General features: G+C 44.2%; 1 protein-coding gene across 26 annotated transcripts in view; it reads right to left on the reverse strand.

Moving 5' to 3' along the window:
- The window catches only part of DOCK9 (dedicator of cytokinesis 9), a 276869-nt gene that overhangs the window by 80437 nt on the left and 173187 nt on the right, over nucleotides 1-23245 (reverse strand). For all 26 annotated transcript variants that reach the window (XM_059377675.1, XM_059377673.1, XM_059377664.1 and 23 more), the window contains exons 12-27: nucleotides 22832-23035; nucleotides 22159-22281; nucleotides 18023-18105; nucleotides 17317-17439; nucleotides 10319-10398; nucleotides 10052-10239; nucleotides 9851-9916; nucleotides 8452-8544; nucleotides 7320-7443; nucleotides 6693-6814; nucleotides 5536-5622; nucleotides 5052-5141; nucleotides 3188-3303; nucleotides 2847-2916; nucleotides 1876-2001; nucleotides 1253-1324 (exon numbers count right to left, since the gene is read on the reverse strand). In XM_059377675.1, the coding sequence (XP_059233658.1) occupies nucleotides 1253-1324; nucleotides 1876-2001; nucleotides 2847-2916; nucleotides 3188-3303; nucleotides 5052-5141; nucleotides 5536-5622; nucleotides 6693-6814; nucleotides 7320-7443; nucleotides 8452-8544; nucleotides 9851-9916; nucleotides 10052-10239; nucleotides 10319-10398; nucleotides 17317-17439; nucleotides 18023-18105; nucleotides 22159-22281; nucleotides 22832-23035 (1767 nt within the window). The remainder of the gene's footprint in view (nucleotides 1-1252; nucleotides 1325-1875; nucleotides 2002-2846; nucleotides 2917-3187; nucleotides 3304-5051; nucleotides 5142-5535; nucleotides 5623-6692; nucleotides 6815-7319; nucleotides 7444-8451; nucleotides 8545-9850; nucleotides 9917-10051; nucleotides 10240-10318; nucleotides 10399-17316; nucleotides 17440-18022; nucleotides 18106-22158; nucleotides 22282-22831; nucleotides 23036-23245) is intronic.

Below are 23245 nucleotides of genomic sequence, written 5' to 3' on the forward strand. Positions count from 1 at the left end.
CGCATGTGTGTGTGTGTGTGTGCACGTGCGCGCGCATGCGTGCCCACACACTTAGCTGCATACTGCCAAGTGGATAATCTGCTAGGTTTCTCACTTGGCAGGCTATCCGGGCATGATTTAGATGGCGTGTTACTCTGTGGAAAGCAGGGTCCACCTCCGTCTGGCATCTGCCTGTGCACTAAAACCAGAATTAAAAGAAGAAAAAAAAAAAGAAAAGAAAAAGGAAACCACCTGGTCAGGCACCCGCTCGACTGGAGGAAGTGTGGCTTTCAGTTCTGAGCTGCCAACCTTCTAACCTTCTGCCCGACGAAACCCAGCAGCCTCTCCCAAGGCTTCCTCCCAGAGTCTGACCCCCGGTGCAGGGAGACTTGACCTTCACCCTCTCTCCCTGTGGCTCCCCTGTCCTCCCTGGATTCACTGCGAAAGACTGCTCGGTACCGTGACCTGCTCCCTGCACTCGGGCCTCCTGCTCTCCACAAGACTCAAGACCCTGCACAATGCAATGCAGAGAGCATTCAGGGTCGTGATGGCAACTCCAAGAATATGCACATCTCAAAAGGGGCTCTGTCACTTGACCGCTGAATCTTGCAAAAATGTATCTACACTGAGCTTCAGACAGCCAGCACTAGCCAGTCACACCCAGACAGCAATGGGTCCAGAGAAAACTGAAGGGACAGGCTAGGATGCCTTCAGCATGGGGACCCACAGTGTCACACACACCCAGGCCCCTCAGCAAGGAGCTATCTCAGAGTCCCTTCACTGCTTCCAGAGGACGTAAAGTAACATCAGACACTCTTGTCTAAAGCCCTGAGAAAGGTCTACAATGTTCAAGACTCGGTAATTACATTTAAATTAAATGCTTAAACTGTTAATCTCATTTCAACAGACTTGAAGACTTCCAAGCTATACAAAGGAGGAGACAGAGTTTTCTTTGGACTTAGTAACACATGCTTCGGGACAGTGGGCTTTGGAGCCAGACTGTTCTCAACACCCGGCCCCCTCCATTCACTAGCAGTGTGGCCTCGGCAAGGAACTCGCTCTGGGCTCAGTTTCTTCCTCTATAAAATGCGGGGAAGTACTTTATGACAGTCTTGTGGCTTCAGTACTTGGAATAAAATGCTTTCGTACTTGGAAAGCACCTAGGACTGTGCTGGAACTGGCAACAGAAAGCGTTCATGAATGAGAGCGACAAAGCACCGAAAAGACTTTCCCCTAAGAGTCACCACCCCAGCCCTGATAGGAAGTGACATACCTTAACTTTGGAGTTCTCTATCAAATGCTGAGCCATGGATTTTATCAAAACGTCAAAGAAAAACCATGAATACTGAAAGAAAAAAAAAAAAGGATCCAGGTGAGATATACAATAATCAGGAGGCGAGGTGTTTACTCTCTTAGGCTGACAATGTTACAGACACGAAACAGGGGTGACCGCAAAGCAGGGCTCAACCACTGGGCAAAACATCATCGGACCAGAGGTACATGCAAGGCAGCTGTTCTCCTGCCTCCCACTTAGACAGCACAGCCAACAGCGGCACCGCTGGATTACATCTGGGATTTTCCTCTTGACTGAGCCTCCCCTGCCGATGCCTCCTTTATAATCGCCACCTCCATGTCCTTCACTCGTTCGCATGTAATGACTTCTTAAAACTTAAGAGCCCATGATATTTTAAATACAGTAATATTCTGCAGGTCTGATAGAAGCACAAGTATAAGCAGCAAAGTTGGTCCCGAAGCACTAACTCTTTACCCCTTTGCCGGAGGTGGTGGCGGTCTGTAAACGCACACAGAAGGGTGGGCAGATTGGGCTACGGCGTTTGGATTTTCTCCCACCGATTTCCATGACGGAAAGCCGCACTGCTCAGCCCTGCAACATACCTTGAGTAGTTTGTTGCTGGTGAGGAAGTCAGCAGAAGGCTTGAGAATCGTGGTCATGGCTTTCGTCAGCTCTTCGTGCACTGTCTTGTATTCGGAGGCAATGTACGGCTCAGCCTTATAAGCATACTTTGAAGAAAAGGGAAAGATATTTTAATGTCCTGGTTATCTAGGATGGGCTGAAAGCAGGAGAGGCTCCAAGGGATGGATGGCGGTGAGGGACTGAGGCACAAGTGCGGGGTGGGAGAGGAAGGTGTAGAAACAGAAGGGGGTAAGGGGGACACAAAGAGGAGCCCAGGATAATTTCACGGAACCCATCACAATACAGGAACCACCTGGCTCAGGTCAGTGGTCCTCCAGCCCACAACTCCACCTCCCAAGGACTTCAAGGAATGTGTCACCCGACACTGGGTGACTTGATTCCATAGCTATAATTTATAGAGGTGTCTAAGACTAAACACCACGTGTGTAACTTTTCAGAATGGTAACCGCCACTCTGTCTATGGAATAGTGTTACATAAATGAAGAACCCGTTGATATTCCTCCTAGTGATATCTCTTGCTGTCCCACATAGTTCTCTCATTTATCGTGGCCAGCGCTAACCTTTTCGTCTCAGGAGAAACAGTTCTACTGCAAATTTTAGTTGTGAAAAAGAAAAATGAAAATAATAGGGCTGTACCAAAGGCCTACCAAGAGTGACTTAAAAGTCTTCTTTTTAAAACTCCATGTCATTATTATTTGCAAAACCCATTATAAGAAATATGTTGAAAAACAAAATTAAGTAAATAAATGAATGGCTGCCTCTCTTTGGATTTCCTCTCGTTCAGGTATAAGGCACTGGCTATAGGTATGGAAGAGAAAGCAGAGGTATTAAGTTTCATCCCAAAATAACTAGATTAAAAAAAAAATGAGTCCTTAGAAGGAAAATTGGAGAGCCACAGATTTACATGACTGGGACCGTTTATTTTACATACCTTAACATATGACCTCAAGTGGCTCTCCAATCCTTCCTCATGGCACTGGGCAACCACATGAATAATGACCCTACACACCACAGAAATGAACAAAGCAATGAATAGTAATGTGGGAATGAGAACATTTCATTATTACACAGTAGCTGCAGAACAACGATGATGCTACTGGCACCACAGGCAACAAGGAAACGAGGAATTAGATGGGGGTCCCTACACATGGGATCAAAAGAAATTTCTTAAATATAATGGTCAACACATACTCGCATCCCAGATATGTATGACCGTGCTCCAGATGTGGACAGACTGAAAGGGAAGGAGGCATCCGCCTACCCGCCTCTTACCGGGTCACGTTGACGGCGACTTCTTCCTGGGTGGCTCTGGTGAGGACGCGGAACAGCTGGTTTAGGATGGTGGGCAAGAAGGCGATCATCACGTGACCTTCCATCGCATGCAGGCTCTGTGGACATGCAATGGCCCTTGTGTGACCTTAAGACACCAACCCTGCACATGCTCACTCGCTCTCTCTCAAATAAAGGAAAAAACTTTTTTTTTTTTTTTTTTAAGAGCCTAACCCCAAGCAATTTCCAATCAGTTCCAAACAAGGATGGAAGAAATCTATCTCAACAGTGGAAGGCAGTGGCGGGCAGAATAGGGGACAAAGATGTCCACATCCTAATCCTAGAACCTGTGAATATGTTACATGGCAAAAGGGAATTAAGACTGGCCTTAAGGTAGGGGGACTGTCCTGGATTATTCAGGTGGACCCAATGTCCTCACAAGCCTTAAAGTCAGAAGAGGGAGGCAGAAGGGGAGAGCCAGGAGAGACATGCCAAAGGAAAGAATGGTCAGAGATGGAACACTGTTGGCTTTGAGATGGAGAAAGGGGTCACTAGCTACGAATGAGGGCAACCTTCAGAAGCTGGGAAAGGACAAGGAAACAGAGTCACTTCCAGAGTTTCCAGAAAGGAACTCAGCCATGTTAGTAACACCTTGATTTGGGCCCAGTGAGGCCTGTGTCAGACTTCAGACCTAGGGAAGTTTAAGAAAATAAATTCGTGTTGTTTGGAGCCCCTAAGTTTATGGTAATTTGTTATAGCAGCAACAGAAAACTAATTCAAAGATTCTTCTTAAACTCCTAAGGCTCTCTGTGAGATACCTGAAAGGAAACTTGGCCAAGCAGTGATTTCAGAACTCTTCATTCCACGTTCCTTGCTGAAGTCGGACAAACTCATATTCCATTTCTCACATTTCTTTTTTTTTTTCTTTAAGATTTATTTATTTGAGAGAGAGAGTGTGAGCATGCGGGGGGAGGGCAGAGAGAGAGGGAGCATCTCAAGTCCACTCCCCGCTGAGCATGGGGGCTGATGTAAGGCTCAATCCCAGGGCCCCACGATTGTGACCGGACCTGAAATCAAGAGCTGGTCACTTAACTGACTGAGCCACCCAGGCGCCCCCTTTTCTCACATTTCTTATTTGTCCTCATGCCTAGGGCGCTCTTTTAGCTACTCTCCTTTTAAAAAAACATTCCCATGGAACCACATTCTGGATAATGCTCCCCTACATAAACCCCACCCTGCTCTCACTGTTCCAGGATGCTGGGAGACCCCAACCCCAGCACAACACTGGGGTTGGGTAAGAAGGTGATCATCACGTGCATTCTTTTGGTTCTTCCAGTTGGGTTTTTTTTGCGGGGGAGGGTTCCCCCACCTAGCACACATTCTCCAAGGTTACATTATCACCTATGGTGAACTAGAAATTACTTAACAGTGGGACTAAAGTCACTGCTTCTTATGTGCCTGTTACTGTGCTCTGTACCGGGGAGCACTCAACTGATAGCCTGTGCTAGTGAGTGATTTTCTATGCAGAGAACAATGTGTTTGGGGTTGGCCTAAAAACAGTATATGTGGGATGAGGATGAAGGCAGGAGTTGTCCTATTTCTTTGCTTTTTCTTTTTTTTTTTTAAATTAAGTTTTTCATTTTAATTCCAGTAGAGTTAACATACAGTGTTCTGGAGTTGTCCTATTTCTGAGTCCACTTCTTGCCACCATGACTATCCACCACACAGACTATCAATGTGAGAATATCTAGCTGAGAGCATCCTTCCCAGGTTCGCAAGTGGTTAAGAACAATATTCGCCACCAAAATGAAAACCCAACCTACCCCAAACTCATTAAAAAGGGGTTACTAAGAAAGCGACCTGATACCTTAAGGTATTTTACAAGTTCACTCCCTAAGGCTTGGGCTCCAGATTCAGTTTTCTGGCAGTACTGGAAAAAATTATGTAAATGCTGATCCTGGCGGGGGGGGGGGGGGGAGGAGAGAAAGAAAGAAAGCCTGTTAGCATAATGCTGTGGAAACAGGAATATCTGCTTCTTAGAGCATGCATGTTTTATTTAAACAATGAAACTGATCATATAAAAATGAAAATATCAAAGAAATAAAAAATAAATTTTAAAAAAGATTTCAAAGATCCTCCAACAAAAGAAGAAAACTGTTGAGAAATGTTACTTATATTATTCATTTATATCAGTACATAAGAGCACCTTATAATGCACTTTCTTCAATGAAGGACCTCTAGAGTAAAAATATATCCATATGACATTATCAATTAGGATTTCGTTTTACCAAAAAATAGTGCAAACTCATTCATTCAGCCATCACTGCCAACGCTACTGGAATAACACATACCTGAGTATACACTGTGGAAACCAGATGAGTTGAAACTTTCAGCAGTGGCTTGCTTCCATCTACCCATTTAATTTCTGGACCATAATGCTGAAAAGATAGGGAAGGGGAAAAAAAAACCATCCCAACAAATCAGTGACCTTGGCTTCAAACACCACGTTCACGGACGGGTCTGAAGAGGAGTCACAGGCTCAAACAGCATCAGTGACTCAAGAGTCACAGCTGTCTAACAGCAGGGATGCAACTGATACTCATTTCCCCCCACTTTCTTCCCCTCACTGCCCTCCTTCCTGGATTTTCCAAGTTATCTTTTGCTTAGTTGCGGCTGTGGAATTACTGTCCATTTGAGAGGGAAAGAATCCTATTTCACCAATGACTTAGACAACCCAGAGCTCAGGAACATGAAAGCGGTGGCAGAAGATGCTGCATCCAGCAAATAGGCCAGCAGAAGAAGACCTAACATGGGTAAAGGGCCAATCATCTATGTGTGCTTATTTTGATTTCTGAAACCTCCATTTTTTTCTTGTTCAGACTAGCAATTTTAACTGAAGTTTACATGATTTCCCCTGATTTCAGAATATTTTCATGATTTTTCCAAAACATGGACCCAAATTTGGAACTACTTAAATGCAGAAAAACATTAAAAGCCATTTAAAATGAAATGAAAACCTAAGCTTGTTATAAAACTCAAGTCTATAAAACGTAAGATGGCTTAAAAAATGCAAAACCAACTAACCAATTAGAGAAATCTAAGAAAACCCAGGCTTTTCTGAATCAGAAATGTATCAGAACAGGCTACCCTGACTTCCTCTAAGCTGGAGACAATTCCTAATACTCAGAGTGACTCTGAGAACACATCCCTGTTCGAGCATGGCTAGTTTGCAGTGAAAAACTCCTATGTCATCCAGCATCTCCACATCTCCATTGCTCTGCTGAGATGCTGCTAGTTCAGGGCTTCTACAATGCCCAAGCCGTAATTCTAAATTGTGCTGTCGAGAGTATTGCCTTCCACCGGCCTATGTTTACTTGAAAATGAATAACTAAAACCAAAATGTTGAGACCAGCAAAAACACTGTGTGCTTTTTTGTGTTACTCTTGCTTTAGTTGATTTTTCATGTTTTCTGAAAGTAGTGGGATAAATGAATCTTAAAGTCCTGTACCCGGCCCATCCCAAGCTCCTGGTAGCCAAGGTAGCCAGACGGGAGATTGGCTGAGACGGGAACCTGCTGTTCACTTGTTACCACTCTTCCATCCTTCAGGAGGGGAAGCCAGGAATATCCAACTGTTGAAACAAAGCACAAAAAACTTCACTGTAGGTATTCAAAAACATATGAAGGAAAGTCAGTGCTACTCAGCTGCTGGATCTTTAAGGCCCTGAACTCGTCTCTGCAGAACATTGTCTACAATGTACTTTGGCCTCTTTGGGATTACAATTCTAAAATGATCTTTTAAAACAATTTACATATGCTACCTTCACAAACTTCATCAAAAACTCCAGAAAGGGGAGCCCCTGGGTGACTCAGTAAGTGTCTGACATCTGCTCAGGTCAAGATCTACAGGTCCTGGGAGGAAGTCCTGTACTGGGCTCCGTGCTCAGTGGGGAGCCTGCTTGTCCCTCCCTTTCCCCCGACTCATGCTCTCCCCTCTGACTCTCAAATTAATAAAATCCTAAGAAAAAAAAATAAAAATAAAAATTCCTCAAGAGGATGAGGGCTCAGAATCAAAATAAAACTTGAGAACCTAATACATAAGTTATGAACGACCAAGGTAATGATGAAATCCCAAACCTTGTGTTTCGACAACATCCCTCTTCTTTGTGCTCCCTTTACTTGAATTATCACAGCTGACATGGAAGAATGTGAACAGCAAGTGGTGCTTTTCGTGCAGCTGGGTGGGCAGTTCTATTTTAATCTGCAAGGGAGACAAAATAACCACCTTTTTAATATTTTAAAATGAAAATTCTTGATGAAAGCAGCCACACATGGCACCGAAAGCCCAAGCGTCCGTTTGGTTTCCGAACTAATACTAACATTTGCAGTTAAAGAAGTGAGAGAACAGAAACTGCTAAAGAAATGGATCCACAATACACTGTTACAGGCTGAATGTGTGCCCCCCCCCCAATTTATATGTTGAAATCCTACCACCCCCCTGCAAGTTGATGGTATTTGGAGGTGGGGTCTTTGGGGTGATTAGGCCAAGAGTGGGATGAATGCTCTTACAAGAGATCCAACAGAGGACTCCCCAACTGTCCATTTGAGGGCACAGTTGAGAAGTCTATGACGGGGAGGGAGATGGCCCTCACCTGGCCATGCTCGCAACCTGACCTACAACTTCAGCCTCCAGGACCGTGAGCGCAAACAGTCTGTGGTATTTCGTTACAGTAGCCCGAGCAGACCAAAACATTCACCAACCAGAAAAGGAAGAGTTAGTATTTCAACTCTAGAAAGAACTGGAAACCACGACATTGACCACTACATTACCTTAACACAGCAACGGCACAATGAAAAACCAGGATAGAACATTTCAAAGAAAGATTCATAGGGTAGTTTCAATGAGCTACCCTATCATTCTACATAAAGAAACCCAATAATGAGAAAGAAAGATTCTCAGGTCTGACGAACATAACTACACTTAAGTATGATCTGTAAGAAAATATGTCAGAATATTAATTTGGTAGTAACAGAGCAGAGATTTTGACTTTTTCTTTTCTATTATCTGCATTTTCCAAGTTTTTAGAATGAATGTTACGTTTGTAATTAGAAAAGATGATGTAAAATAAATGCTCCAATCTTTGGTTCTAGCACTGTAATTCCAGTATAGTATGCACTTTCTCTTGTTTTTTACTTTACTAAGCAAAGAACTTAGAGTTTTCCTTAAGGCTGGTTAACTGGGTTTTCCCTTGAAAACCTCCTCGCTTACCTCATCATAAAATTCAGGGTTTTGGTGATGGTGTAAAACTGCAGCAAAAGCACTTCTTATGAACACGGGCCCGCCAGGTCTGCCATAAATGCACTAAAGTAAGAGTTAGCGAAGAAAGACACCAGTATTTAATGAACAGAGTCAGAAATTAAACTCTGGCGTGTTGTGGATTTCCTCCACCTAGGAGACTCCAGAGCCTTCAGTCCCCTTTCTCCTGGGTCCAACCCACCCTCCCGTCCACCCTCCCGTCCACCTCCCTCCCCCAAGCACACACACCTGTCCTTGCGCTAACCTGTCCACAGGTCCCTTTCACAGCTCCACACCGTCACTCACACAGTCCCTCTGTCTGAATGACCTGCCCTTCCGCGAGCACCGAACTCCCATGTGTCCATCAAGAAACAATTAATTCCATCCTCTGTGCCCCCTCAGCATTTTTTGTACTAATTATTCAGTTTGGACAACAAACCATTTCTATGTGCCAGGAGCTTTTTCTCCATGACTACCTTTCCCACTAAGCCGTGAATTTCTTGAGGACATAAACTATTATTATATTCTTCTTTGCATCTTTATCTCCTTCCCTTCTTGGAAAGTCATTTCCACATAGTTATAGTAAAGAATGTGGAGCCAGGCTACCTGGGTTTTGCACAGTGGTTCTACTAATGGATCGCCAAAAGCAACTTATTTAAATTCTGTGCTTTAGTCTCATCTAAAAAATACTGTTAGGAGAATTAAAGGAGTTTAATACCTATAAGGCTCTAAGTTCAGAGACTGTACTATAATAAGCATTCAGTAAACATCACCAATGATTTATTACTATTATTATTACTATACTATAATAATAAATATCAATCTATTTTTATTATTATTTCTGTTACCAATCTTACTAATATAATTCTTAGCACCCACACAAAGGCTGGCTCATAGTAAGACATGATATGTTTACTGAACTAAACACACATAAGAAACCTTCATCCCTAAAGAGTGTAATTAAACAGAAAGAGCCAATGAGGAGCAAGAACGCAATTACTCCACAGTCTGTGAAGTTCAGCCAATATGGTTAAATATTGTGAAGTCACAATATTTTTGTGTCTGTTGATTGTAATGTGCTAAATTCCTTTAGTTGTGCAATACCACGCAGGTCCATTTTTAAATTGGAAAAATAGGGACGCCTGGGTGGCTCAGTGGGTTAAGCGTCTGTTTTCAGCTCAGGTCATGGTCTCAGGGTCCTGGGATCGAGCCCCGCATTGGACCCTCTGCTTGGCAGGGAGCCTGTTCCCCCCCCCCCCCTGTCTGCCTATCTGCCCACCTGTGATCTTTCTCTCTGTCAAATAAATAAAAAAAATCTTTAAAAATAAAATAAAATAAAATGGAAAAGTGCAAACATACATAAAAAACAAACCTTCAGAGGCTGAGAGTCTTCCTCATCTGAATCTTTGAATTCAACGCAAATAGCAATATTTCTGGCCTGCAGCAATATTTAAAGAAAAAAGGAAAAAGAAAATGAAACAAAAAGCCAGAATATGTATTTATAAGAGAACAGGAGAAGCCAAAACCCAAGAGAGTCTGATACCAAAACGGAAACCTCGACCTTTGCACTCACCTTGGCGAAAGACTTTTGACTGTCGTATTTCAAGTACTTCGGATAAACATAAAGGTGATTGTTGTAGATGGTGTAAGGCTGAGTGTGTTTGGGTATGCAGGGCACAAACTCCTCTACTTCAAACGTCACTGGAGTTTTACTACAAGTTTCAAATTGCTTCATGGGGATATACGATGAATTGACATAATCTGGAAAATTAAAAACAAATAAATTGAAGTAAAAGTCAAGCAACATTTTCTCTGGTTGTTACAGAGAACTTACACTTACTAGGAAAGTCTGAGGAAACATTATCGATCGTAATGTCTAGATTGCCCAAAATCACTGGGAGCTTCGCCATCTTCTCAGGTCTAGGAGCAAAAGAAGAGAAAAACCACATGTCTGTAAGTTAGGTTAACTCTAAAACCTAAATCCCAGGGCAGCGCTTCCCAGAGAAATATAACATAAGCCACAAAAGTAATTTTAAACCTTCTAGAAGCCACATCTTAAAAGGTAAAAAGAAATAGGTAAAATTAGTTTTAAGAAAAACAATGAATTCTGGTACACTGAAAAGAAATTTTAAAAATTTAAAAATAAATAAATAAATTTTTAAAAAAAGAATATTTGACCCAATTTATCCCAAGTGTTACTATTTCAACAGATAATCAGTATAAGACATTATTCTAATTCTTTGAATCCAAAATGTTCTACACTCCTAGCTCGTCTCAGTTTGGAGCTGCTGTGTTTCTCGTGTTCAGTAGTCGCCTATGCCCAGTGGCTCCCATGTTAGGCTGCACAAATCTAGGTAAGACTATGGGCAAGATCTACTATCTTTGTGAACCACTCCATCCTCACCCCCATTTTTGGCTCGAGTTGTGACAATACAGAGCTAGAAGCCGTCTTAGGCTCCCGTGTCCAGTGAAACACGGGACACAAAGTAGGTGCACAGGGAAATGGCTGGTGTTTGTATCTGGGTCTAACAGTCCAGTCCCAGAAAGCCCTCTGTGACGCTCCTGACAAGAACTGCTACTGCATCAACCCTTCCCAGCTGGAAGGAGACTTCAACACAGCCATTTTGACACCCAGGCTGCTCTTCCTCACTTCGCCTCTCTGGAACTTCCCCTCTCCAAGGGACCTGGTTACACTTCGCCGTGTAACACCTTTCAACCATCTACAAACAGCAACCACACCTTGCTGACGTCTGCCATTTTCCAGCTCTTTTGGGCCTTCCTCCAATGCCATTTCCCCCTGGAAGAATGTTCCATTTATATCTAGGTGCCCAAACTGCACACAGTGGGCCTAGAAAGGTCTGACCAGGTGGGGACTGAGCAGCCATCTGGTTTTGAACAATACATGCTTCTACTCATGTAGCCAAATACTATTATTTTGTGGTAGTCACACCACCCTGGTGATGTACATTACATTTAAATCACCTAAAATCCCTGAGTCTTTTTCCATATGCTTTACTATCATGCTATCTTTCTCCATCCTGAATTCATACAATTATGTTTTTTGGGAACTCAGAACAGGATTTGATTTTTTGCCTTGAGGACATTGTACTCTTTTACATTTGAGCCATTTCTATTTGATCAAACCCTCTTAAGTCCAGATTCTAACATCTCATGTATTAGGTATTCCTAATAGCTCGATGTCACTAAGGCATTTCATCAGCAAGTTATATTCTCAAAAAGTCACTGAGGAGGACACTACACAGAATACAGCCAAGAACAGGTTCCTTCTCAAGCCTCTAGAAGCTTACCACTAGCCCACTCTCACCCGTCCTGGTATCTGGTTACTCCAACAGTGGAACTGTCCACTCATGCATGCTACACTTCTCTGACTTGTTCCCAGGACATTAGCATAATACATACTTGTCAGAGGCTTTGCACTCCTCTGTGGTATCAGTTCCGCAACCCAATTAGAAAGAGAAGAGCAGAGATGTGGTTAGGACGACTAGTTCAACATGACATGGCTTATTCCTAGAAAACAGAATGCTGCTTGTGGTTCTTCATAAGCCACCTGTTTAATAATGTCTTTTTAAACGCTGCCTGAAAACACCAAAGCTCATTGGCCTACAGATTCTGCATTTTCTTTTATTCCTATTTTTGAAAAGTTCCTATCCCAGCTCCTGTTACCTGATAAGCAGCCTCACAGGTAACGTGTCTTGTCTATCCTGGGATATTATTCACCTGCACCAGGACTTCTTAACAGTCTTAAATTCTTTTCTTTCTTTTTTTTTTTTATGATTTATTTATTTATTTTAGAGAGGAGAGAGCATGCGCATGAGCAGAGGGGCAGAGAGAGAGGGAGAGAGAACCTCAAGCAGACGCTTCGCCGAGCGCAGAGCCTGATGCAGGGCTCAACCTCACAGCCCTGCGATCATGACCTGAGCAAAAACCAAGAGCTGAATGCTTAACTGACTGCACCACCCAGGTGCACTCCCATAGTCTTAAATTCTTATCCTTATGACCACAGACCATGCTGAGCTCATTCATCTTTGCCCACTGCCAGCTCCAACTTCCAGTATCACTTCCTCCTAGCGTTTCTCTCCTTTCCACTTTTGTTTATATCTGAGTTTACATGAGCAATTCCTTGAAATCCTGAGAGAGATCACGATCAGGAAGGCAAGTCAACAATCTTCCCACACATTCCGCCTTCAGTTAAAATGATTTCTGGCCAAAGGATGTCCAGGGATAGCCCGGCATCACCCCTACAGCTTGCCCCTGCGCCCACTGTGTGATTTGTTCAAAAACACAATATTTTTTGCTACTCGCAGGAAGACTGTGCCTTTGATTCTTGGGAGCTGTCGCTGGCCTCCCACCCACTGCATGCCCCCCAGATGATACCCTGTCTGAGCCCCTCTCAGCTTCACACAAAGCTCCTCAAGGGACACCAACCCTGAGACCCATGGGTTTCTGTGCAGTGTTCTATTTTCCAGACATATACTGCCTTGCTCCACCTCTTCCTCCAAACAACTCAATGCTGCCCACATAGCACAACACACAGCGTTCCACAAATCTGAGAGATACCGCTGAAGCTGTAGCTGCGTCCTCGAGTCACAAGTTCTCTGTTTATTACAAAGAATATTCCAAATATGAGTATTCAGGGATGTCATCTTTCTCACCCCTTTCCAGTTACTTCCGCCCATAAATGGGTCGGTACCTTCCTTCACCACTCTTTCTATCCCTCTGACATCATCCTCATATGAACTTGGGATAATTGGATTGCTAAGCAACTAATTTCAATTCAACAATCTTTGCTGGAACTCTCTGTATAATGTGTTATTTCCTTCTCTGTCTGACTATATTTATTCCTCATTTGGTTTCTTCCCTCTGCTGAGAGCTTCTGCTTCTGGCTGCTAGTTCTACAGAGGCATTATGTCCACACATTTCTAAGAAAGCACAGATCTGAGCTTAGTTCCATACCACACAGCACATGGACTTTGTGGAAGCTTAGTTTTTTAAATATAATGTTCAACTTACTTCAGAAATTTAGGGGTTATATTGAACGTGGCTTATCAGACATCCAAACCTACAAACAACAGAAATTCTACTGCCTTTTTTACATGCATTTGCAAAGTGGTGGTGGTGGGAGTGTGGGTGTGTGTGTGTTACACAAAGCAGATTCTCTTGTGACTGGGATTAGGTTTTGTTTAAATCTGTAAAGTATATATATATTCCATGTAAAACTTAAAATATTTGAGCATGAAAACCCATCCTAAAACTTCATTAAAAAAATGGATACAGTAGCTACATGTAGGGTATCTGGAATTTGGGAACTGCTTTTGTATACATATTAAGTTAGGAATGAGGCTCACTCTCACTCTTAGGAAAAGAAAAGGTTTTTTCTCTTCCCATTGCCCATACAACTGCTCGACAATCCCCAGAGGCAGGGAGAGTAACACAAACCAGCAGTCATTCCATGCCAACAGGCTGGGTGCCCTCACCTCTGTGTTTTCACTGCCTGGTTCCCCCTTCTCTACTGTCTGTCCTGACCCATTAAAGTGACTGACCGGCAATACAGGCGTGCTTGGGTCTCCTGTAGTCCCTAAAAGCTTTGGAGTCACTTAAAAAATGTATATGCAATTGAAAGAAATTTGAGATGTTTTTGTTGAAAAGAAATCACTGAACTGATGTCTATGAGATAGTTCAGTAACCATTTACCAGGTGCTTACGGTGATACAACACACGTTCAACTGAGCACCACAGAGAGAACACAAACAGAGTATGATGATTCCCGTCCTCAACAAGACATGTTAAGAAGCACTTCCATCCAGTGTGTGCAAACCTCCACGGGAAGGCCAGTGTCTAGTGTACTGAGAAGGAAAGGGACGAGATGAGTCTTCTCGGTGAGAGAAATCACCCTGCGATCCGTTTTCCTTTATTCTCCCCATAGGTGTAGGATTACAAGGGTTATGAGGGCTCCCCCTTAAAAAGAAGAGGAGATTCAAGCTGAGAAGGCGTATGACCTGCCCCAGGTCCCCCGACATGGACATGAGTTACAGACTGGACTCCAAAAGAGGAGCAGGCGTGTTTCTTCTTAGACAAATATTTCTGGAAGCATGTATGTCAGCAATACCATTTATCTGACAGAATCATTTTCTTACTAAATCTTGGAACACGGCCCCTGATAATTACTGGGAGGGGAAGGGAGAAGTGGTTTATGAGATTTGGCAGCTGTTTTCTAAAGACTGGGGCAGCTTGAGAAAAATTTTCCCATCCATTATTAAATGACACTTTGAGACAATCATGGGAACAGAAACAGCAGCTTTGCACCCAAGCTAGTGCCCAGGCCAGTGACACAGGATCATTCTTTGTAAAAATAAATAAATAAATAAATAGGAAAGGAAAAGAGCAATACTAAGGTTAAAAAAAAAAAAAAAAGAGGAAAAAGAAAAAGGAAACCTCTGGTTCCCTAACTCCACTGTGGAAACCAGAGGGAATGGACATGGGCACTTCTCCAGATTCTTGCTATGAAGCAAAGACAAAGCCCCCCCCTCCCCCCGCCCATGATAGCTGCACCTTCGGATGCTGATAGCATCACACCCCTATTTGCCAGTTTCTGAGTCCCTCACTGGTCATGTTCCTCCCACAAGATCCTTCCTCGTGAGCATGCCCACAAAGGCGCGGAGTGCTAGGGAGAACACTGCTGGGCTCTGAACCAGGGAAGGCCTGTGCTGTTTGCTGCCTGGCCATGGCCTCTTGGCTCAGATCATTCCTTCATTAAAGACCCCATAGGGTCCTACCCCTCGGCCTCCACTGAGGACTAGAACTGTGAGCTGGGACTACCACCAAAGCACCACCACCAGCCAGGGCCATCTCAAGCTAGTCAGTGTAGGACGTAACTTCTGATAGGGCTTCTAACCTCGATCACACATAAAAAACTCCATTGTTTGTTTGTCAGAATATGAAAGTAAAAGTTAAAAAAAAAAAAGCCCAAATAAAATCACGGAAAGCCATAAGGTAGAAGAGAAAAGCCACCTATACAGCCACCCCTCAGAGACAACCATGACCACCATTTTGGTGTATATCCCTCTCTTTCCATCTGGCTGGCTATTTGCCTATCCATTTCTTCATTTATACACAAAAAGAAATATATAAAATATTTTCCTCTCAAAAATGAGGTCACATAGATACACTTTCACTTCCTTAACAATATAGTGTGTACACCTTCCCAAGTGATTACATTTGGACTGACGTCGTGATTATTAAGAACTACATGATAGTCCAGTGCAAGAAAACTGTCATCTATTTAACTAAAGGTGACTGGAGTTTTCAAAAAACGAAACAAAGTAAGATGACTTTTTATTCTATAAGCAAGGGAGAAATGTGACAATACTGTATGATGACATGTTGTATATGAGAACACTCACTATTAGTAAGTAATCATTTTTAAGAGATGCTAATTACAACTCTATTTAGAATTTTGAAAAATCAGAAGGAAGAGAAGTAAGAATAAGGCAAAAATGAACTTTTAACAGCCAGTCCTGAGTTCTAAGCAAAGTGAAATTTTTACTTTGACACGTGGGGGTTTTTCCCCCCCAAATAAAAAACTAAGATGGTAAAGGTCCTATGATACAGAATAACTACAGGCTGGCTCTCAGCCATTCTTTTCATTTCATTATTTTTTAATACCCTCAGTTCTTTCTCATTCATAGAATTTTCCCAGAAAACATCTGAAGTTTTTCTGTCCCTAGCAAAGGAAATGTCCTTAGCAAAGGAAATCAGTTTTTTGAGTTTCAAAGTGAACCCATGATGATGGAACACTAAACAGCGCAGTGATAGAAAATTCTCAGCCAGGCTGCCCCAGCCACTGCTTAGCCTCTCTTCTCCACCTTGCTGTGGGCTGAACGACATCCCCAAACACACCTGCCACAGTCTTAACCCCTGGTACCTATAGATGCAGGGTCTTTCCAGACGTAATCAAGAGAAGATGAAGTCACTGGGGCTGGCCCTAATCCAGCATGACACGTTCCTTTAGAAGAAGGACACCGCACCAGAAACGCACAGGAAGGCGTCCACGGGGAGCCTCCACAAGCCGAGGAATGCCTGGGGTCATCAGAGATGAAGGAACCAAGGAAGGATCCTCCCCCCCACAGATTTTGGAGCAAGTGCAGCCCTGCCAATGTCTTGGTTTTGGAGTTCCAGCCTCCAGAACTGCGAGGGAAGACATTTCTGTGGGTTTAAGCCACCCAGTCTGTGGCACTTTGTTTTGGGAGCTCTAGGAAACTCACACGCCCCTGGGTATAGGGAAAGCATTGAAACAATGCTTGTAATCAGGAAGCACTATGTAAGCTACTGTCCTTCCCTTCCATCACCCACTCAGGTAATGGCACCTGAGTCACTCCATTGTGCAAGTCGGAAATCTGGGGGTTATTTATCTGAGACCGCTACCTACCCACTGCTCTCTCCTTCCACCCTTCACCCAATCAGAAACCCCAGACAGAGGAACAGTGGGTCCCCTGATGTGACCCCAATTAGTCCCCTTCTCCCACTGCCACTTGTCCTAGCTTTGCCAAGTCCTTTCCCATCTCTTGCCAGTGGTCCCTCCACTGTCTCTTTCCTCTGAAGGCTCATCTCTACCTTCACGCCACCCTCCACAGAACCACCAAAAAATTAACCAGGATACCCTTCAATTTTAAATGTCTTCTTCCTTCCCAAGGACATGAGGTAAAATTCCATGCTCCCCCAACTGGCCCTATGACGTTCAAGCGGAGCCCACGCCCCATCCCCACCAAATACCTTCTGTCTCTCAGGTGTGCAAATAACAAGAAAGGCTTTGAGACTCACTTCCGGAAGTCTGCCAGTAACTTGAGCATGTCATCATTGGAGAGCTTATTGCTATCTTGCCTGTAAAGAGCAGAGAATCTGGCATTTTTGTCAAGGTTTCCAGATGCATCCTTAAACAACGTCCTGAAATAGCCAAACAACATTTCTAAAGTGAGTTTCCAAAAGGCCAAAATAAATCCACAACTTAACTTTGGTTTCCACGTGAAGACCAATTATTATTCCATTGGCTGAATGTAGCTAACAGAAACTTCATTATCTAAAAACACGGAAGACATTTATGAGGATGAACACAACTAACTCAATTTACATAGAAAACATTTCCAGCATATGGCTCGTGCTTAGGGAATAACATACACAGAAGCAGAGCTCACAATTAAGGATGATCTGCAGGGACCCCCCCGCCACGCCCCCGCCACAACAGCCCACTCCCTTCCCTCTGCCCCGGCTGCTGCCCAAGCTGACCTCGGGACATGTGCTGGGAGCCCTGGATACCGGTCTCCACACAGCTCTCCTCCAGCCAGCACCTTTCCTCTCTGCGACTCCACTAAGGGATTATTCAGATAGGGAGGGGGCTTTCGTATTTTTCAGTTTTACACATTTAAATCCTCTTTGTCTCTTAACAATAAACAGAATAGACCTATCTATCTATATACCTCTCTTCATATATCTCTATCTGTGTCAAATGTATAGAAGACGTTGTCCTTACCTTGCTGCCCACGCGAATGGCATTCTGTACTGGCCGAGTCTTTGGCATGCCTGCTTGGCATTCTTCAGCACTTTCTGAGCAACCTTGAAGACATCAGAATCAAGCCATGAGACGCTGCATCCCACCGCCAGGACTGTGGTCTAAAGAGCCATCATCCCATGTTCATTAAACAAGCTCTTATCAGAGTACCAGATGCTTGGAAAAGCACAGTGACGGCTAATGAATATGGCTGGATTTATACGAGGTCCAGAGCATTCTATTTAATACAGTCGTTAGCAGTGATTTTCAAAGAATGAGGACTGTTTCTAAAATGTTATGTCTTTTCTAAAATGTTTTTATGGGCCACAAGCATACCATTTCATAGGCTTTGACAGTTCTTTATATGAAGAACTTATGGCCTCTTATAAGTCCACTGGGTTATTAACAATAGCTAATTCTTGGTATTCCCACCAAAATATATCATGTTAATTCAAGTTGAAATGAGAACTCCGATGATAAAACTAAGCGTGTATAGCTCCTAATGTGCACTGGCCTGTGCAAATTCCCACAATCTGGGAGGACAGATACTCATTATATAAGACATTACAGGTGCTGACTTAAGTGAGGCCAGAGTTTTTCATTGCTAGAGTCTCAGTTTCTAAGTATAAATTACTGCTATTTTCACTTCGTAAGGATCGTTTTCATTTGTTGTGGGCTGACTTAATAACTCTATGGTGCACGGTGAAGCAGATTCGCTTTGGCCTAAGACATATGCATGGCAGACCAATGAATCAACTCCACCCCCGCTGCTCAAGCTCAAGCAGATGACCTTCCCCCAAGTCTGCTCTTGGACACTGCACAGCTACCAATGCCAAGCCTGACTCGGTCACGGTGGCACGTTCGAGGGCCTTTTACAGCACTAATGCACACCACAGTCCAAGCAGTCGTGGGAGTCGAGATCTAGAGCCTGTGAACCAAGGTGTGCACTGCAGAGCTGCAGCCTCGGCATCACCAGGGAGCTTGCCAGGAATGCAGAGTCTCGGGCCCCACCGCAGACCTGCCAGGTCAGAACCTGCATTCTGAGCAGACCCCCGGGATCCATGTGCACCAGCTCTGACGAGTGCTCATCTTCTAGATGAGAAGGAGAAAAGAGCAGTTTGTCTCGAAGTCAAACTGAAACCCGCTGTGGGACCCCAGGCCATTAAACCTCTCTGGGCTCTACTTTCCCCACCTCAAGACAGAAGGGTATGGGCCATAATACTTTTCATTACCCCTTCCAGTTACCAGACATCATGATTCCACCACAACTGTGTGGTGGGAATCACCGCCCTCACGAGTGAATTACAAACATGTGTTGATTGAAACACGCCCGTAGCTCACCCAGTTCCTCCCCTTCTTCCCGTTGGGTATGTTCTTGTGGGGGTCTGGGGTACACAGCCATCGGTAAAACGACCTACCTTCCTGGAGGGGTAATTTCACTCAAACATTTTCGGATAGAAACTATCATTTTTAGGTTCTAATAATATGGACTATGCTGTGAAGTAAAATGTAATATCTGCATAAAATTTAAGGCTAAAACACAGGCTTCAAGTAAGTTTTACTGTTGCCTGCAGCAAACAGGGCCTGAGCTCACAGACTTACTGGGGGTGCAAAGGGAACATGAGGTATGCAAAGGACTGAAGAACTCGTTTCTGCCCTCTCGGGCTTTCTCCCCCCCTCCCTCCTTCCTTTCCTACCCCCTCCTGGACCCCCTTCCTCCCTCTCTTCCTTCCTTCCTTCCTTTCTTTTTCCTCTTCTTTTTTAATCTATTCATGGCGGACACCTACGGAGACTTTCCATAAAAGTTTCCTCCTCCAAGACAAAATGTAATCTAAATGATGTTCCAGACCATCTTGGAAAACAGGAAGAAGGAATTTTAATACACATTAGAAAGTCATCCCTCAGAAATATCTCTGCCAAAACTTTTATTCTGATAAAAAATGGCTGATATAAAACAGATATAAAATGGTTGATATAAAATCTATTCTGATATAAAATGTTAATCTCTGCCTTAATACTTCAGAGGTGTGAAAGCGTGGAATAATGCACACATGGCTGAGCTTTCCGTTCCGTAAGTAAAGAAGGAAGAGCAGACTTGCACAGATGCTCAACGGACACTGGGAAGTGTGGAGTAGAGCATAAAGTTGAGCTCAAAGGGAAATGTGATTTTGCAGCAACATGAGCTGCCAAATTTTAAACTGTGCATGCACGTGGCAGGCAGAAGAGCAAAGATGGAGCATGTAGGCCCTGGAAATGAGTTACATACAAAGGGGCGTAGACCTTACTTGGGCCTTCACTGGTTATTAACCAAAACACAGCATGGAAGACATTAGGGGAAGGAAGGGAAAAATGAATTGGGGGAAGTTAGAGGGGGAGACGAGCCACGAGAGACCGTGGACTCCAAGAAACACACTGAGGGTTTCAGAGAGTATGGGGGTGAGGGGATGGGTGAGTCCGGTCGTGGATATCAAGGAGGGCACAGGTGGCATGGAGCACTGGGTGTTCTACACAAACACTGAGTCATGGAACAAGACATCAAAAACTAATGATCTACTGTATGGTGACCAATGTAACATAATCAAAAAATTTTTTAAAAAACAAACAAACACAGGAGCTAAAAGAGCTTCTCATGCAAAGTTTTACAAACTTGATTTAAAAAATAAAATAGCTGGGCGCCTGAGTGGCTCAGTTGGTTGGACGACTGCCTTCGGCTCAGGTCATGATCCTGGAGTCCCGGGATCGAGTCCCACATCGGGCTCCCAGCTCCATGGGGAGTCTGCTTCTCCCTCTGACCTTCTCCTCACTCATGTTCTCTCTCACTGTCTTTCTCTCAAATAAGTAAATAAAATCTTTAAAAAATAAATAAATAAATAAATAAATAAAATAAATAAAAAATAAAATAGCTTCTTTCCAGGGACTAAACTTTACTCAGCTTTCATCAGCCAGAAAGGCATACAGTTGGAAGCAGTGCGCCCGGGAAGCTGGGCTTTCCCTGGCCGAGGGTGACAAGTGATAATGGTGCCCAGCGCATGCCACTAATCTGCAGCCTTGCCAGCGATGTCTCATATGTTATCTGCGCAGTTCCAGAACTGTTCCTAAGAGGGACCCGGGTGGGGAGCAGTCATCCTTCAAGTACAGATGGGTCACCAGAGCCCAGAGAGGTGACACAACTTCTCCAAAGCAGCCAGCCTTGTTAGCACTCTGCACCCAGGTTTCTGACTCCTAGAACCTGCTCTTTAACAACCGCCCTCCATCCTGGGGACACACCAGTGCTGTGGGGGGGGGGGGCGCAGACAGGAAGAGGAGAAGCTATGAAGCAGCTCGATCATTGTCCTTCAGAGCCAGGGGAGTGTCCCCTCCTGCTACGGACCAGTCCTTGTCAACACAGCAGGGTCATCTCTCAGACGGACCACTTGTAAAAATTAATGTCAGACCAGCACAGACGGCACTCAAACACTCACTCTACCAGGTAGCTCGATGTGCTAGAAGGTGACAGGCAAGTGCCTTTGGTCACAAGAGCTGGGGGACACTGAGCATGTAACTAAACCTTGGTAAACCCCAGTTTTTCTGATGCCTGAAAGGAGATCTGGGACTAGATAACCTCTGAGATTCAAGTCTGTGTGGATCCACAGCGAGGCACTCCCCAACTAAGAAGCATACACCAAAGAAAGGAAAAATACCAAAAACACATCTCGCACGTTTCCCCTCCCTTCTATGGGAGTCATACCACCTCTGCCACCATAACCTGTACTGTGGGACCATACAGGGGACTGAAGCACTGACCTTACTGGCCAGACCCTTCCCGTCTGCAGCCTCAGTGCACATTTCAGCATAAAGGGACCCAAAGGGAATTCCAGAATCCGAGACACACATCAACAGCTTTGGCAATTATTTTAGGATGTCTGGGCAGATGAAGCATTTTCTATATATACGGGACTACTTTTCACTGAAAACTGGACACACCAGGTTCGGTAGAACAGTAAATCTATGTAAGTAGTGTACATCTTCCAGAATATAAATACAGCCCAACTCTGACTACTTTAAGCATTTCTGTTTTGACAGACAGATCTTTTTTCTAATTGCTCTTTATCGTCACAAAGTGTAAAAGTCAGCCGTACCTTGGAAGAGTCTGAACTTTTCATGTATGGCTCGGCGCCGTGAGTGATGCTGCCCTGGAGCACTTTCTCAATTCTAGCCACGAGGAATATATCAGGGTGAGGACACGTGACTGAGAATATCCCCTAGGGAACAAACAATTTTCTTTAGTGGGTCAAAGTCACAGCCACGTTAAACAAAGCTCCTGAACGTTAAACCTGCTAAAGCAGCAAAGAGTGCGGACACAGTACAGCCCCTCGGGGCACTCGGGGCTTGTCACTAGGTCCTCATCTGACCAAAGAGGCGATTTGGCAGGATGCCTGACGGGCTCAGTCGGTGAAACATCTGTCTTGGGCTCAGGTCATGATCCCAGGGTCCTGGGACCGAGGCCCGCATCAGGCCCCTGCTGCGAGAGGGGGCCTGCTGCTCCCCTTGCTTGTGCTCTCCCCAACCCAATAAAAAAAAAAATTAAATTAAAAAAAGGCAATATGGGGAAGGGCAACTAGCAGAAAGGTTAGAAAAAAAGAAATGACAAGTCAAATGCCATTTCCTGTCCTCTCAGCTAATTATATATGCAGTCCATAAACTCCACCGTCTCGTTCGACCCAGCTGTGCACTGCGGCATCTCGCCATGCATTCACACAGCGCATGCGAGGGAAGTCGCGGCAGGACCACTGCTGGGCGCGAGTCTCCCACCTGCTTCGGATACTGCATGGAGGCTTCATGAAGGATGTCCTGAAGGGTAGGCGAGCTCTGCCTGCCACCGTTCATCACAGCCGGGCACGTGGGGGCCAGCATCTGCCTCACGGAGAAATGGTTCAGGTCCACGTGGAAATCGGCAGAAATCTTTCGGTTGTATTTTATGTCGAACAGGGACAGAGTAACAAAGAAGGGCTCAACCTGAATGAAATAAAACCATCCAGACCATCACTATGGCTCCAACTGTCGGGGGGAAAGAGCGTTGCTATCAAAGAAGAAATTATTCAACCTATTTGTAATGGTTGCTATAAATCACTGCCAAAGAGAAAGTCTCCATCCCTATCTTTTGTCACAAACATCCCGTCCCTGAGGCTGAACAACCCCCGGCATCCTGACCTAAACACTGCATTT

Source organism: Mustela nigripes, chromosome 15 (genome assembly GCF_022355385.1).
Source record: "Mustela nigripes isolate SB6536 chromosome 15, MUSNIG.SB6536, whole genome shotgun sequence".
Classification (NCBI taxonomy): domain Eukaryota; kingdom Metazoa; phylum Chordata; class Mammalia; order Carnivora; family Mustelidae; genus Mustela; species Mustela nigripes.